This window comes from Protopterus annectens, chromosome 14.part0 (assembly GCF_019279795.1).
Source record: "Protopterus annectens isolate FY-2018-M chromosome 14.part0, PAN1.0, whole genome shotgun sequence".
NCBI lineage: Eukaryota > Metazoa > Chordata > Ceratodontiformes > Protopteridae > Protopterus > Protopterus annectens.
The window spans coordinates 926,986,122-927,004,622 of NC_056748.1; the positions used below are offsets into that span (position 1 = coordinate 926,986,122).

The following is an 18,501-nucleotide window of genomic DNA, read 5'->3' on the forward strand; positions in this document are numbered from 1 at the left end:
TAGAAACCCTTTCAACTATTGTGGCAAATGCTCATTTAGCAAGGAGACCAATACATGATGCTGTATATTGGCTACCTTCAATTGATATACTCTGGCAGTGATCTACAGTAACATACTTTTTTCTACATTTTTACATTACATTTAAAGCTACAGCACCAGTTTTGTGCTTGTTACGGTAAGAATATTATGTTCTTTCTTAAAGAAGTAGCTTTATATAAGGCAGAGTATTGCAGTCTATGATAAAGCAGAATGTGCTTCATAAATGCAGTATGAAACATACTGACTAAATGTTTTTATGACATTACTTTGATTTAATTGTATTATGATATTTAATTAGCAATTGCTATTCATTCTCTTGGAGGAAGTACAATGTTATGCAAACAATGGAAGTCATTCATTGTGCAAAAACATTTAAGTATTCAGTATTGTTGTACTGTATTTTAAAAGTGTATATAGCATAAAAGGTCAACTATATGTGGTACTTGACACTTCATGGAAACACCCGTAATGCTAGCTGTAACGATATCAAAAAATGATGGCATAACCTGTACGCACTAACTTTGCTGATACTATGTAGAGTACTTAAATACTACTCTTGTAGTGTAAATAAAATGACATTATGATACAAATAGCATGTTTTACTCTCAAATTCTACAGACCCTTTACATCAGTGATTTTATGCCTAAAAATAAAGCCAATTCAAACAGGGGCTCATAAGCAAGAGTGACCCCTCAGAGATTAAATTAGAAGGGAGGGGTGGTAGGCACCTGCAGGCTACAGCTTTTGGAAAGTCATAGACTGGAGCTATTAACAGATCTGCAGATATTAAAATGTGTGTGAAACATACCAGTACAGCTAAGGATTAAAATAGGAACTGTAAACCAAACTGCTAGAAACTGGAAAAGATAGGGTGGGACCAGGTGGAGGCTACTCAAAGCACCATTCAATAAATGTGCATTTAAGTTGAAGCATAACGCTTGTACTGCAGATCCCCATGTCTGAAAGCCCAGTTTCACAAACTGTCAAGAAGTCAGAAGACATGACAATTCAACAGCATGTTGGAGAAAGCAAGTCTCCTTGTTTCCTGTCCAAACAGCTGCTTAAAAAAAGTTAGACAAGATTTATTTCTTATTGTATGCTGAAGTAGTCAAACTTCTTCTGATCTTGACTGTACAATGAAGGAAGCTAGCCATTGCTACCCTAATGATTTTGTTCAAACAACACAACTGAACACACTTCATAAGAGAGATTATGCATTCAGTGAACCCAAACAGGCACATATGGTGCTGTGTATGGAATCTGAGCCCCTGGGTCTAAAGATGGTGAGAAGCCTGAGGTATGGTAGGAACAGATCAAACATTTCAGAGAAACAGGAAGCTCACTAGATATGCAAGCTGCAGGCTATGCATCCCAAAGGATTAAACAAACCTTTCAGCTTGAAGTCCTTTCTAAAATATAAATGTAGTAAACTCTATTAATGAACTTTTTCTGCATCAGTTCACTTTAAAGTAAGTGCCTTTATGAGACTGCTTGAAGGAGATTATAAAGGAATTAAGTGCATGTGCAAAGAGTGAACTGAAACAGATGAAGAAGACTGTAGTCAGTTCTAAAGGGCTTTGTCTAAGTTCTATGCTGCCTGAAATGTTCTGTTTGATTAAACAAAGACAGTTATTACTTAACAGGCCTATGAATGTTCTCCAATGATGCATAAAAACAGTCTCCAAAGAAAGGCACTACACTTACAGGGCAGTGTTGTGCTTGCCATCCCTGGACATAACATTAACTTCAAATACTCTTGGAAATGTTTCTAAAGGAAAATGATTTTTGTAACCGAATGCAACCTCAGCATTCCACCATCAGAATATGTCACCATTTTTTGGTGGTGTGTTATTTGATCTGCTACCTTATTCTGATGGAGGACTACATTTCTTAGCTGTTATATTCATTAGAGTTGTGGCCTAAATCTTCTACTTACTCCTTATATGATGCAAGAATTACAAATTAGCCTTGTAAACAAGACCTTTTTACATAAGAAGCAAATCTGGGTGGCACAAATACATTGTAAAATGGTTATGAATTAGGCAGTGCTTATACAATTCCCCTAGTCTTTGCCTGTTACGTAAGACCTTAGATGTGAACAGGCAATGCAACATCTGTAGTACTTTACTCCTTTATTTGGCTGTTATGCATGGCTAATAGATTTCTGCATTCTGTTCAAGTTATTTTAATAATTTTCATATATTTACAGAGAACCTGGAGTTAAAAAAAATACTTTTCAGTCATACATGCTCTAAATAAACCTGTTTTATGTATCTTTATAATCACCTAAATGTACCTTTTAATCTTATTTCGCACATTTCTCTGATATTAGATAGCTGCAGTTAATTTTCCAACTTTATAACCTTACGTGCATACTCACCTATATGCCTGTTACTAAATGATAATTTACTGTACATATTTAACCATATAACTTTATTTAAGATATTCAGTAATGCATTGGTTTTCTAGGCTTCCTTTTCAGTATACTGTGTTTTTGCTAGTTTTCTGGATTATGTGTCATTCTCATTTAACTTTGAATCAGCACTGGGACTTTCAACACAGGGACTTGCTAGTACAAATGTGTGTGTGTGTGTGTGTGTGTGTGTGTGTGTGTGTGTGTGTGTGTGTGTGTGTGTGTGTGTGTGTGTAGGATCATAGGAGGCTAGTAGGCTAATGACCCTTGGACCCTTAAAAGCCTATCCAAGTTTTACTCTCATTTCCAAGATCAGCACCTATTGCCCCTGTACAACAGGGACACAGGGGGAACCCCCAGGGTGAATTTACGGTTAGGCATCCAATCGTCCAGATTGTGTTTTAAGAGCGCCAATGAGGTGCTCTGCATGACATGAAGTGGGAGTCTGTTCCGAAGGTGTGGTAGCCTCTGGGTGTCAAATCTGTCCCTCCAGAAGATTCTACTAATGTCACATACCAGGCATTTTTTTGCACTGAGTTTAAGGCCATGACTTTGGCACCAATCATTTGTTTGTGCAAGACCCTCTAGTAGGATGTTGACATCGTTTGGAGATACTATGACCATTTCCAGTTTGCAGTCATCAGCAAACTGTCAGCCACAAGCCTTTAATTTTAGCTTGGACATCAGAGAAATAGATTCCAAACAGTACAGGACGCAGGACTGCTCCCTTTGGAATACCAATTGTTGGTTACGGGTCTGCTGTTGGAGAGGATTCCCCTATTTTGACTATATGGGTTCTATCAGTGAGCCAGTTAGCGACTCATCTAACAATACAAGGGTTGATACCTAGCCGGGTGAGTTTGTCAATGATGCCTGAGTGGAGGACAGTGTCAAAAGCCTTGGCTAAGTCTACGTAGGCTGTATGCACAGCTTACCCCTCATCCAGGGTCTTGGTAACTGTCTCAAATAAGTCCACCAGGTTTAACAGGCATGATCTCAATTTGACAAATCCAAATTGAGTAGGGTCAAGTGTCTGGAGATACTTATATCTCTGTTGGTAAGATTCATGATGGTTCACTCCATGGCCTTGCACATAAGGCTAGTCAGTCCAATAGGTCTATAGTTCCTAGGGTCATTGGAAGCATCACCTTTATGCAAGGGGATAACGGTGGCCTTTTTCCATTCAACTGGGACAAAGCCAGTGCTTAGCTATGAGTACCCAATGGTGCTGCTAATTCTTGTTTGAGCCCATGTAGGATGCAGCCTGGGATGTTATCAGGTCCCAGAGGTGCTGTGTTTTTGACCTTAGGGCGTTTATGACATGCTCTTTAGAGATACAAGTACAGGACAGGTGGTAGGCTTGTCATGGGGTACTTGTGGGCAGGGATAGGAGAGTGAAGTTTTCACAGGACCTGCCGGCTAACAGGTTAGCTATGTCCAAAGGCTCAGTATATGTGGCATCATTAGCTACCAGTTTGGCACAAATCTGGGCCTTTTCTTTTAGGTTACGGATGTAACTAAAGAACGCCTTATGGCTGTCCTTAGTTGAGGAAGCTAATTTGGATTCACAGTTTCCTTTGGAGGACTTCACAAGAAGTCTTATTTGCTTGTTTAAGCTGAGTGGGGAGTGCTTCCAGTTTAGGGCTCACTCCTTCTTACTCTTAGACAACAATCTTGTTTTAATTGTAAGCCTGCTAATGGCAGTTGTCCACCAGGCAGGTTTGCTCTTCCTTGAGGAGCTTGTTTTGTCCCTATCACGTATTCCCGAGTCAATGCAGTTATACAGGTGTTTGTATAAAGCATTGGTGTAGAACTTGGCACAGTTGCCAGTTCCATCTGAGGGGGAGCTGCAGTGACCCTATTTATACCATCCTGTAAGAGGTTATAATCTGCTTTGGAGAAGTTTTTTAGTTTAGTTGCTGCTAGGGGGGTGTCAGGTGTGATAGTTACTTAAAAAGAGACTGATTTGTGGTCAGATCTCATCAGGGAAGACATCACAGTGGGGGTGCTACAGTGGTCTCCCATATTGGTAAGCACCAGACCCAGGATGTTAGCACCCCTTGTGGGGTTGTCAACCAGCTGGTCCAGGGCACTGGAGTTAACAAAGTTGTGGAACCTTTGGACAAGTGAGTTTGCGCACAAGTAATTCACCTAGTCAATGGATGGGTAGTTAAAGTCGCCCAAAGCCATGGGTTTTCAATGCATCTTGATAAGACTCGAGTAGATTCACAAAGGCAGAGTGGGTGTCCTGATTCATGGCGGGGATCTTGTAGTTGGCAATGACTTGAATAAGTGTCCTACCAAAAGTTACATGAAGTATCATGTGGTTTAACCAATCTGGATGTGTATTTAACTTTAATGAACATTGATACACCTCCTCCTTTAGTTTTCACGCATTCAGTTTGTGGTGGAAGGAAGTATTCATAGGAGGATGATTTAATATACATTTACCAAACAGTGTAAGAAACTTCTCTGTGTGGAAGATTTTCAGTCCATATATTTCTAGTTGATCACTGTATATTAATCAGATCAGACAATAGTAGTAGAAGTAGCAAACTTAAGTCAAAACAAAACAAAAAATAATAATAGAAAATATATAATTGTACAGCATTACTAAGTATTCAAAAGTAATCCAAGCAAGGCAGGCAGTCTGTTTCCAGTCGGAAATCCTTTAAGTACACAGACAAGCGATCCAAGTAAAACAAAAATAGAGTAATAATTTTCTCACAAGCTTTCTAAATATATATATATATATATATATATATATATATATATATATATATATATATATATAAACTTTTTATCAGGCATGGAAGTGGTTTATTGTGCCGTAAAACAAGTGTTATTGGTACACATGTTAAATTCACATCCCTTCCCTCATAAGTGTGACATTCGTGCTGGCCCTGCCCTACTTAGTAGCTGCCATAATAATATATAACCCTTATGTACTTTAAATAAAATTTATAATGATGTGGTACCTCTTATTTAACCAGATTATTGCGTAGATTATTAAGTCTGTGATTTTATCCAAGACAGTTTACTACATGGCTGGAAATATATCAACCTTAGTTCATTTGGCAATCAAAAAATATATATAAATATGTACATATATATTTTGCATGTAAAAATCAATTTCTATTTTCATAACCTATTGTTAACAAAGGTCGCTTTCGTCCTTCTAGACTTCTTCAGGTCTGTGTACAAGAACCCTAAAACAATCTATAAAAATATATATAATTGTATAATTAGTTAGTATTGTTATTACACATCATTTTGAATAAAGTGGAAAAAATAACCAGAAAAAAAAAAAAATAAGAAAAAATGTATGTATGATGATGGAAACAAAATATACACTTAAATTTCATCGGATTTAAAAATGGTATTTAAAACCACTTTGTAGAATAAAATTAAATAAAATACATTTAGTCATGTAAACAATGTGGCAATTTTCTAAGTTCCAGTGCACTTTTAATTGAACAGTAGTAGTTTAGTCCAGGCTTCCTAAAAGAGTTCAGCTTTAATTGCCACATGAGTTCATGTTTCTCCAGAATATTCAAGATGTCTCCTTCAACATCACCCATGTCTATGCTGTCCAGGATCTGGAACTTAAAACCTGTGTCTCTTTTATGAAGAGAAAGGTGTTTGGCTAGTGCATTATTTTTACATCCAGATCGGATTTCTGACAGATGACATGAAATCCTACGCTTGAGTTTATTTACAGTCTTGCCCACATAGAATGCATCACATTCATTGCACTGTGCAGCACAGTTGCGCATACCACACTAATACAAAGATGCATATATGTTGCAGGCATAATGCAAACAGGATCACCAATACAAAGTCAAACGGCTAAGATGACACCTGGGTTCAAGGTCTAAAAAAGTGGCAGGAGAAGCCAAGAGTTTTGGAGAGAAGCAAGAAATACAAAGACTGACGCTGAATTTAAAAATCTGATTGTGGATGGCCAAAAAGCAAAATAACTATATTCCAGAGGGCATCACAGCACTTCAGTAGTGAACCTGAAAACATCCACATTTTGGTGTGGTGGTGGTGGTGGGGGGTGCAGATAATTAACATTTTTCAAGGTAAATGTACTTTATCAGCTGGGGAGAGCCCTAAGAAGGAAGTGGAAACATCCTTTAAATTGGACAACTGTTACAGAGGTAGGGAATATGCCAGCAGTGCCAGAAAACCACCTTCATATAATGACCTTGAAGAGACAATCCAGTTGTAGGGCATGTGACGGACTGTTTCTCCAATGGTGAAGGTATGGGATCAAATCTCCATTACAATGACCCTTAGAAACACCAAGGACAAGCTGCTCGTGATGACTGGGTACATCAAAGCAAAGTCTACTTTTGGCCAACAAACTACATTAACAGGGGACAAGTTGATGGGATCCTTTCCATGTAGGCACTGTTTGTTCTGTACACATATGCTGAAAACCAAAGAATTTTCCAGTAAAAATACTAGTAAGGTTTATCAGGTGAAATATTTTGGTAATTGTGGGATGGATTGGGTGGTCTACCTGGCCACCTGCTCCTGTTTCGCTTTTTATGTGGGACAGACGTCCAGGCCACTAAGGATCAGAATGTCTGAATACTTCAGCAATATTAGAAATCAGCGGTTGACAAATGCCCTTTATAGACATGCTCATAAACATAAAACAGCTCAATTTCATTTTACTATCATAGATAAAATTTGGGGGGGCAGATGCAGGAAAATGGGATGGCACAGCATATTGAATAATAAGGAGAAGGCTTGGATAATTAAATTAGGGGATTGATTTTCCCCTGGCCTGAATCACAACCTTTGAATGTTGGTTTATAATAAGTTTTGTATCTGATTTCATGTACTGTGCCATGACTTTAAATGTTGATTGATCTGCTTAATTAATACAATTGGGAGACTATTTAAGTTTCCTTATGAATGCAATAAGTGCATCACTGATGAAGGCCTTGGGGCCGAAACCGGTTTGATTCATGGTTTATATACTAAGAAATTAATATATCCATATGTTTTCTCACTCTTTGGTGCTGGCTCCTTTTTTGAATACATCAAAGCAAACCCAGAGAACTGGCAGGCATGTATCACCAAGCTTGTCGAAGTGGGGGGGTTTTGGGGTAATGTAAAATAAAAGTTATCCTCACAGTATAACAGCTCCATAACTTCCATTGCCCAGCCTGCACCACTACAAAGAAAAAAAATGTGGGTTAACAGACAGACCCCAGAAGTCAAAGATTAGAGTCATAAAATAAACAATCAAGAGAAATATTCTTGACCTAGTTCTAATCAATATACATGGCTACAAGAATATCGAAGATCCACTCATTCAAGGCAGCTTGTGATATCCTACCTGTAAATCTAGGGACCTGGATCAATCAATTTGCACTGTGCCTAGATTCTGCTCATCATAGAACTTTTAATCTGGAAGGGCCTTAGTAAACCTGACAAAAAGACATTTTAAAGTTTGCCCAAAGAAGAGATCAAGGCGTTAAGGAACCTAATCCATTGAAAACAATACAGATTGGGTGAGAGGTTTGTGGTAAAAGAATGACTGACCAGCACTAAGCTGCAGTCTGGACAGCTTCTCCACTATAGTTCTAAGACATGTCATGAGAACAAACACCTGGAACTATATGAGGGCTTACTTCAGTCTGCAGGAGGACTGTAAAGAAATAAAAAATAGAAAGGCAACAAAACCTAGGAGCACTGGTGAAGCTATACACTGCATTTAGAGAAGGAATCAAATCCTGAATCAGTAGTAGTGGAAAAGGTAACATATGATCTGGCTAATGAACATGTAAGAGAAATAATATATGAAATGCTAGTAAGGCTGACTAGAAAAATAAGAAGTGTGGGGGAATGAATGGCAAATCTTCCCTCTAAAGGGAATGTTGTCATGGTAAGTGCTAATGCTGGTTCTTCTGCAGAAAGCTGGATCTAGAAAACAGCAAAATTATTCTAGGACTGACAGTCTCACTTCCACTGCAGTAGCTGAAGCATAGAGCTCTGCAGTAGGACTTCAATGGGATTCAGAGGCAAGCTAATTGCACACTAGTTTGAAATGCATTTCAGCTGAGCAGTGCTTCTTCTTTCGACTTTTTTCTGGTTAGAGGTCACTACAGTGGATCACCTGTCCGCTCATAACTGGCAGTGGAGTTTTACGGTGTCGAGTTGCCAGCCCGGCGCCCAAACTTCCACAGAAGGCTCACACACGCATGCACTCACGTCAAGGGCCAATTTAGAGTATCCAATCCACCTACATACAGCATGTCTTTGGGATGTGGGAGGAAACCAGAGCACCCAGAGGAAAACCCACGTGGCCACAGGGAGGACATGCAAACTCCGCACAGAAGGCACCCCAGCTGAGGATCGAACCGGAGAGCCTCTTGCTGTGAAGCGGCAAAGCTAACCACTGTACCACCGCAGTTGCCCACAGCTGAGCAGTGCAATGCTATCAAATTAAGCACATTCCACTGATCAGTTGAGAATTGTTTTACAAATGACACGTACGTTCTGAAAACCAAAGAGGTTATCGCTAATACCCAGAACCTTATATTTACTAGTAGTATTCCTTGAGTGTAGTACACTAACTTCATTCACATTCATAAGCACAAATGAATAGCATGATCAGAAAAAGATATACTTAATTTTATCTGCAAAATCTGAACATTTTGGTTACTTAGAATTTTCTAATGCAATTTTAAATTATCTACATACAAGATTACTGTAAATGCAAAAGAAGTATCACGTGCATAGAGAGAGCAGAGAGAGAGGGAGCACAACACTAATTCATGAGTTACTCCTCTCATAAGAGGAAGACACTTGCCTAATAAAGCTTTAAATGTCACTGCAAATTATGTAGGCATTCTAGCATACAAACAGTTAGATATTTAATACCCATGGTTAACAATTTCCCTGTCAAGAACTCATTGCTGGCACATTCAAAGGCTTTGCTTAAATCTGGACAGTTTGTGTTTGTCACACTATCATCATCAGTAGACTCACTAACCTCGGACAGGAAGCAGTAAACCACCGCCCTACTGAGTTGAATGTATGGGTCTACTTTATTTATGCGAAAGCGTAAAACTGCGAATACATATGGATTGAACCATATGCATCAAAAGTGCAAGCCGTCGAAAACTGTAAACTGAAATCTCTGTAGGTGGAGATTTCCCGTTTACTTCAATGTAGTGCGATCTTGGAGTTGGTATATTTAAGTAGCAGGGGGGGGTGCAGGGGTGCTTGCCCCCCTGCCTACATCTTTTTTTTTTCTGTGTATTTTTTTCTTTATTAACTTTTGAATGTTTAAGAGTTCGATGCATATGTGTCAGTCTTTATGCATTCGAACTTTTGAACGCTCGAGTTAATAAAGTAGACCCGAATGTATCACTTTACGTAAAATGATTAAAATCACTTATTTTTAAAATCATTAAGTCTTCTAGTAGCAGGTATGGTATACACACTAATTGTGCCTGTGTAACTTGCTTAGAATCTTTCTGCATTATTACTTGATCTAAATTCTTTTATTGCTGGCTTTAGCTTTTTTTACTAACTGATACTCCATTCTTTTGCCCTACCATGCCTTTCTGTCAACACAGTCTCATAAATTTACTTTTGGTTGTCCCTTGATACTTTACGTTGTCGGTATAGCTTATATTAATTAAAGCATTAGATGTTCAACAGCCAGCTCTTGTTCACGTGTACCCAGCAGCGGCCTTAGGTCAACTGGTGCCCTAGGCAAAAAGGCTCCACGACACCCCCCCACCACACTACCTGGTGCCCCCATCCTGGTCTAACTACATCAAATAAATACTAGAAAAGTGCCCCTGCTAGACCAGTGCCCTAGGCGGCCGTCTAGTTGGCCTATGCCTAAGGCTGGCTATGCGTGTACCTTACCATTTCTTTGGATACTGTGCCCACTTTAGCATTCTGATATGCTCAGAGATCACCTCTTGTGATGACTGAATGCTATAAACGGCTCTAATTCCAACTAAATTGCATTGAGTATAGAGGTTCTAAGTAAAGCACCACTCAGGAGGTATGCCTTGTATTTTCACTTTCACTTAGATTGAAGGAATGTTTATGACAAGGTGATTGGCCTTTAAAACACTAAGATATATCCAGGTAATGCAGGAAGGAGATGTAGTAATGAAGCAAGGCACAATGCTGTAGGTTGCTTAAGAGAAAAGACCAGAATGCAAACTACTAAGACATTTGTAAAACAAGTTCAACAGTGTACGAAACAGACTATAAAGCTGTGGGCTGCCAGAAATGTACACCAAACTGAGCTTGGAAGAGAGAGGGAAATGATCATTTAGAACCAAGAAACAAACAGGAACAACTCTGAGTTTTGCACCAGAGATAATGAAGTAACAGTCTAAAAGACAGGAACTAGGATAATGTTTTTGTATGCTTAAGAACAGCTATTTTATTTATGAAGTATACTTGATGAAAGAAGTTCTTGTTTTTTAACGAGTGCATTGCAGAAAAACGTAAATCCCATTTTAATGTAACTAAATGCCGGCTAAAGGAGTTTTTTTTTAAGATTTTACTTAAACAGTAATAACAAATAAACAAAAAAAGTCATTACTGACACTGGATTAGGACTGTGACATACAAAGAAAGGAAACAGTGTTGAGAACAAACATAAATCCAGTGAATAAAAAAGGACCTTATTGGACTCAAGACTTATTCCATTCTTATATATATATATATATATATATATATATATATATATATATATATATATATTAATTATGTCAGAATGTTGGCTGCTGAATCCAGTATGTGCTTTGGTCATATACATGAAGACTGTGAGTTCCAGCAACTTTGGTGCTGGCATTGAGAGTGGCAGGCTCAGAACTAATTCAGTCTTATAATAACAAACAGTATAGTGTCCACTTAATCAGACCAATAGGACTATAGTGGAGTTAATGGGCTTAATACCACATTTCTCTCATCTTGAGGGCATAATCTCAGGTTATTTTGTTTTTCTTAACAGAGATAGGTAATCAGAAGTAAATGCACACACTAATAGCATTTTATCAAATACAAAAAATACAACCTCTCATGTCCACATTTGAACCGTTATTTGAGTTTTTAGGGTAATTTTCTCTGGTTTCTAAAATCTTTACATATTTAATTTCACTTTGCTAAATTTAAATTGCACCTGCTACACATACATTCTCTATAGCCCTCCCTTCTCTAATCTGTTTTATATATATATATATATATAAAATCTGTACAGCACTCCTTGCCCCGGACTGGTTTAACATTTGCTGTACCCTTGACAGTCCAATCTGGTGTCATGTAAGCACAAAAGTTCCATAAACACAATCTTTATGAACAGATTACCAAGGCTGTTATAACTACTGAACAATAATTCTATTTATTTATTTATTTATTTATTTATATTTGTTGACCGGGAGTGTTCAAATGGAAGTAGGTCTATTTTCAGCAGAGGCCTGGGAAGAAAAGCTCCACAGTTAAAATAAACAGACAGTAGTTACATTGGATTACATAGCGATTAACAATTTACATAGCAATTACTTACAACATATTTACAGATGAAGAACATAATAAAACTGAACTGCATTTTACTTATAAACTTCAAAAAATTAAGTACTCTCCTTATAAAAGCATGCTCAGTAATGCACATTTGATTTTTTATGTTCATAAAGACTTCTACAAAAAAATCATCAAACTCAGCAGGTTTTTAAATGCTGTTTTAGTTTTCCAGGCAATGTATTAATAAACCAGCAATTTCCTTTGTGCAAAGACAAAATGCATTTATGCAAAAGTTTATGCGAGCAGATTTCTCTTAAACTAGGCTTGCCTTACTTCAGCTTTTTCCAAGACAGCTGAGCAATCAGAAATGCAATGGCTACCATCCTATGTGGTTACTAAAGAAAAATCTTTTCTTACCGGAGAGGTCCTCAAAGTTGACCCTTCCTCGCATAGTGTTCACCACAGATTCTGGCTGTTCAAAGATCTCTTTCTGCATAAAAGAGCTATGATTTCCTACAAAGGAGACCACATACTTTGATTGGAAACAATATGCTTATGCTAAAAGAGCAATAACATGCTTTGAACATCAATGAATAACTCAGCAATAAACATGTTTAACTAAAAGAGAAATAGGTAGCATAAATGAATGGAAGGCTTTACACTTTTAAAACTAAAAACAGTAACTGTGTAAACAAATGACTCAAATGTACTTTTTCATATGCTAACCATTAAGACTTATTAAAGTTCAGGATACCACTTCTTTTAAATAAAATCTTTGTTTTATATTGATCAATGACACTGAAGTTCCACATATCGTAGAGAGACCATGAATATTCTGGTGATTTACTGAACAAAAGCACTTTTTAAAATGGCTAAAGATAGGTCAAAAGTGGAAACAGAAATCAGAAAAGAATGGCTGCCCATGCATACATTGAGCTGATGAAGACACATTGCCAAATGAGCAGTTTTTCCCAGACTACTTCAGAAAACCTTTGTGGAATTTTTGTTCCAGGCAGCCAAATTTCCATCATGTCACCAGTACAAAACAAACCCACAAAATGTCAGTTTCTTTACCACTAACAACTACTTTTTGATTATTTCACATGGAATCTTTCAAAAAAATCCTAGTTTCAAAATGCCACAATCAGGTACATACTTATGTATAGCAAATGTGAACAGAAAAATAAAGTATAAATGAAGAAGCGGGTAATTTGGTCTTTAACTAAGAAAACACATGAATATATAAATTATCTGACAAAAAAAATATATAAACACGATAGCTGTGATTGCAAGTTCCAAACATGGTCTCAGTTATCTCTGTGATTAAATATACCAGAGTGCTATACTTACTACAAACTATCAGTTTATCAGAAAGTACTGTATTTTGAACAAGGCATTAATCAATTTGCCTTTTGACCTTTGATGCAAATAGGAAGAAACCAGAAGGCTCAACAGTAATCAAATTTACTAAATATGACCCAAACAAACTTGTCTCATATTCCCACCCAAAGACAGAAATGCAGACATAAAATCTATTAACAGCGGTTTGTTCTTCTGATTAAGAAAGCCCAGCTGGATAAGGCACATTTACAGATGTCGAGAGAGAAAAGCTCCAGTAACAAACACATATGTAATAAAGCAAATGTGTGTGATTATACACAAAATAAGTAAATGCTGACAAGAATTCATAGCATAATGTGAAACTTAAATATGGTATGGTTTCTATTATAAGAATACAAACAATACAGCAACAATATCTACCATATGCACAACCTGTTTAGATTCTGTGAGACAGGCATGAAACATACACATTTGAAGTCAATTCATATTTAATCAGGTACTGAGATATGGGTGTGAATGATGCAAATATCAATTCTACAGGGTTTCAAAAACTGGAATCTGAAGTGAAACATTAACTCCATTTTTTACATGGGCCCAATGCAAGAGGCTATGCATGCTGCAAGCCCTTTCCTTAATACAATCAATTAAGAGGTCACTGGATCTAGATGACTGTCACTTCTGACTGTTTACACCCCGACCCCATTTGCAACAATAGGAAAAAAGGGTTGAAAATGGATGGATCGTGTCACTGCAGCTTAGGGAAATATACAGCTGCACAAGTCGCTTACAGTGAAACACATTTAAGATGTTATACCCATATTTTTTCAAGATTTTCTTTCCACAATGTGAAAAAAAAACTGAATGTGAGGATATGATTCTGAGGAGAAAAATGCAGTCCAGTGCGCAAATATTAAAAGGCATGTGGCAATTTCGGCCATGCACAACAATAGGGGTCTGGTGGAGGACAGTCAGTGAAATACAAAAGAAAGTAGAAAAACAGGCTACTGAATGGGCAAAACGGTTCATGTCTAAGTACAGAATGCCACTAAGGCAAAAACTGGCTTTTTGCATAAGGAAAACAAACTCATATGACAAGAGATATTATGGTTTGTTTATTTGTGTACAATGCCTTTTATAAAACAAAGGAGTATAAATTCTTGGTTTTCTTTATATAACAGGGTAAAACTAGCATTTAATTAAGGAATATGCAGGTAATGCTTAAATACAAATATGTGTGGTTTTTTTTCATCTTCTGTAAGCACAGCATGGTTTACAGAACACAATGTAGAAGTCTGATGAGTGGGGATGGAGGAGAGACAACACAAGTAATTAAAGGAAGCTAGTTTCAAAACTGGTAGATAATGTAGCATTGTGGCATAAGCTGCTTATATATGGAACTGTTTTTTTGATGGGAAGCCCACCTAGAAGAACAAGCAGCAGGCAATATTTAAGAGAAAGTACATGGTGAGGAGCATGCTGACATGCTTCCTGTGCATCCAAGTGTTGAACAGTTGAGTCAGACTATAAGTTATTACGTTGATCCAGGAACTGAGGGATCTCCAAATGAGATGTGCAGAGAAATGCACCAGACTGCCTCCTGTATTTCAGTGTTAATTATCTCTGGTCTGCATGGTTTCCAGCTTAAGGAATACTTTGGAACAAATATGAAAAATGCACTCTGATATCTGTCAAATATATGGTAAACGGTTATGCAAGATGCAATTCTTGATGCTTTCTTTGTAGTTAGACTGAGTTGTAAGAATGGATATTCTGCAACCTGTTGTAGGGTTTGTAGAGCAGACTCCAGCACTAGGCGACCCAATGGCTTGGGAGGCCACTGGCTGAGTGGTGCCACAAAAACTTGCTTCTCTTCTTTACGAATGCACTCCGTGTGCATTGCATTTCTTCTTTAAGGAAACACACACAGTGCTTCCTTAGTAACATCTGTACGTGCTTATTTAGTATGATGCATGCACATCGAAACTAAAATGGAGTGAGTGATTTTTAAGAAACAAGCATGGATTTCTATTGCCATTCCGGAAAACAGGTAATTCGTGAAACAGCAGAGGGGGAACATGTGCTTGTGCATGTATGTGTAAAATGCCCCTGTTAAGAATGACAGGATGGTAAGTTAACTCATTCAGGCCTTAAATACAGAATTCTAGACGCTGAATCCTCTACGCCAACTGCCAAACTGTAATCAGCAGGCGCATTTCAAGGACTGTTGAGTTTCAGTGCATTTTAAAACAATGTAGGGCTCTTGCACATTTTCAAAGGCTGTTGAGCTTCTGTGCATTTCAAGGAAAGTTGACTTTGAAGGGGAGAGACATTTACTGTTGCTCATGCCAAGTCTGTTTTCTATGTGCAACTGTTTCATTTAGCAAATGGCTATCATTAGTGTCTGTGCTATAAATTCAAAAAGCAGTATTTGTAGCACAACAGTTAGCATACTTGCGTTTGGTGCCGAAGGCTGTAGGTTCTACTGCTACACCAAGTACATAGAATGGTTGATACTGCAGTGCATCCTTTAAGGGGGAACGCCAGTGCTGCACTTCTAAGTGTGTCCTCCTTTAGATGAGATGCCTAGTAATTATGAATCTGTTGCCAGTTTGACAGCCTTTCCCAACTACAATATTACCAGCTTACTGATTTTTTTTTTTTCAAATGTAACATGGACAGTTTATTCTTCGAGGGCAGCAGACACTGAATTAATACAGGAAACACTGAAAGCAACCTCTTCATTAATTATAGATCTCTTTAATGTGGAATTATTCAGGTGACTTATTTCTGCAGAGATTGTGTATTATCAACTGATATTGGTGTACTGTAATGACAGAAGTTTTAGTGGCCTTTTGTTTTTCAAATGTTCTGTAATGGGTAGTTTTGTCCTTATTGGTTCTTATGTTTTGTTTCATTGCTTACTGGAAAACTGTTCAAACTTACAAATTTAAAACACACTCTAACAAGTGGTACTGTATTATATAAGGAATATAATTTAATACAATCAGGATGTTGGATCAAAGAACACAAACATGTATGCATGGTCTAAAAAATGTGTACAAGGGGTTTATGGTTTGAAAACAGCCTAAAGGTAAGCTTACTCTGCCACTGGCCAGAAGCATTTTCTTTGAATGTGGGTTTCAATGTTGCTTCAATGAATGTGAGTTTCAAGGGCAGAGAAGCTTACTGTTCATATCAAGTCTGTTTTCACTGTGAAATTGTATTGTTTTGTTTAGCAAATGGTTATCAGTGTTTTATTTTATTTTACATTTGTTGACCGGGCTAGTCCGACTGGATATATGTCCATTTTCAGCAGAAGCCCGGGGAGAAAAGCTCCAACAATGAACATGACAGCTAATTACATTTCATTAAATTTATACATGAAAGTACATAACAGCTCATTATATTTCTTTACAATATGTACATGACAGATGCAGATAGAGAATTAATTTGAATAATACGACAGAGAAATCATATACAAAGATATAAGTCTGACATGTTGATGGACACTCAGTTTATGGGCTAACAGTAACATAGAAACAGTACAGTAAAAAGTGTCATTTGACCTAGAGATAAAGGAAAGAGTTAGTCAGGGTAAGTACAAGGGCATAGCCAACGTGTATTGAGGTATTGTTTAAGTTTGTTTTTGAAAAGGGTTACTGAGGAAACCAAATTAAGATCAGTAGGCAGCGAGTTCCAGGTTTTGCCAGTGGAGTTAGAGAACAAGGAGTCGCTGGCTGTGTTGTAGGTTTTAGCTATTTGTACTAGGGTCTGTTGGATGAGCGGAGGGTCTTATTGTATGGAGTAATAAGGTTATTGAGTATGGGAGTATTATCAAGGTGATAAAGAATCTTATGTGCAATTATAATTTGGTTGTATAGGAGTTGGTTAGGCAATTCTAACCATCCTAAATGAGCCAAGTTATTACAGTGGTGGGTTCTGTATGCAGCTCCAGTGGCAAATCTAGCAATGTTATTATAGGAATTTGCCAATTTGTTGAGGTCATTTTTATTCAGGTTTGTAAATATGGGGGAGACGTAAAGGAAGGTAGAGAGTAAGTGGGTACAGGCAATAATAGTCCTAGCTAATGGGGTAAGGAAGGGCTTAATCCTATATAGAGAGCGCCAAGTTTTTTATTGACTATTTTTATAGTATTGTTAATATGTACATCAAACTTAAGGTTGGTATCAATTAATACCCCTAGTAGTCTGGTAGAGGGATCAGGAGATATGATGGTACCGTTGTTTGATTTAACAGTAAAGGTAAGTGGGAAGGACCTACGGGTTGGAGAGAATAGTAATAGTTTTGTTTTCTTAGGATTCAATATGAGTCGGCGGTTAAGGAGACAATTTTCAACTATGTTAAAAAAATTTTGGGTTAGAATCTGTAGATCAGAGGGGGAAGTGGCTGAGCATATTAGTGTGGAATCATCTGCATATTGAATACAGGCGGCTTGTGGAATGACTGAATGCAGGTCATTAATAAAAATAGAAAATAGGAGAGGTCCTAATATGGAACCTTGTGGAATGCCAAGCGTGATGGGAAGACAGGTAGATAAGTTGTTTTGCCATAGTACAGCCTGGTGTCTATCATTTAGGTAAGATTGGAACCATTGAATGGCCAGCTTATCTAGAGAAAAGCATCTGAGTATATTTATGAGTAGATGATGGTTTACCATGTCAAAGGCTTTAGAAAGATCAATAAAGTGGGCTGAGGAAAGAAAGTTATTAATGCGATTTTTGTTAATGGCATCTGAAAATGTAGGAGGGCAGAAGTGGTGCTGTGAAATGGTCTAAAACCATGTTGAGAGTTGGCTAGCAATTTGTTTTGGATAAGATAGTTCATCAGTTGTCTATGCACACATTTCTCCATTATTTTCACCAGGGGTGATAATATGGCTATGGGTCTATAATTTGATAATTCATTGGAGTTGCCACCTTTATGCAGAGGGATAATACGAGATATCTTCCAGATAGAGGGGATGGAGCCTTCGGTTATAGTTCTATTAATCAGGATGGAGATGGGATAGGCTATGGCATCTGCAGCTTTTTGCAGATATTCAGCAGGTAAGAGATCAGCTGAGAGCGTGGTAGGTTTGAGTTTCTTAATAAGGGTACGAACAAAGGATATGGGGACAAGATGAATGTGAAAAGAGGGTTGAGAGCTATGTATAGAAGTAGTAGGACTTAAGCCAT

At 37.6% G+C, this 18,501-nt stretch overlaps 1 protein-coding gene across 1 annotated transcript in view; it reads right to left on the minus strand.

The window, feature by feature from the left end:
* The window catches only part of LOC122789348 (glutamine--fructose-6-phosphate aminotransferase [isomerizing] 1-like), a gene marked incomplete in the record, with an annotated part of 1,275,423 nt that overhangs the window by 620,199 nt on the left and 636,723 nt on the right, over positions 1 to 18,501 (minus strand). Inside the window, 1 exon segment of the mRNA XM_044056728.1 lies at positions 12,383 to 12,478. Coding sequence (XP_043912663.1) covers positions 12,383 to 12,478 — 96 coding nt within the window.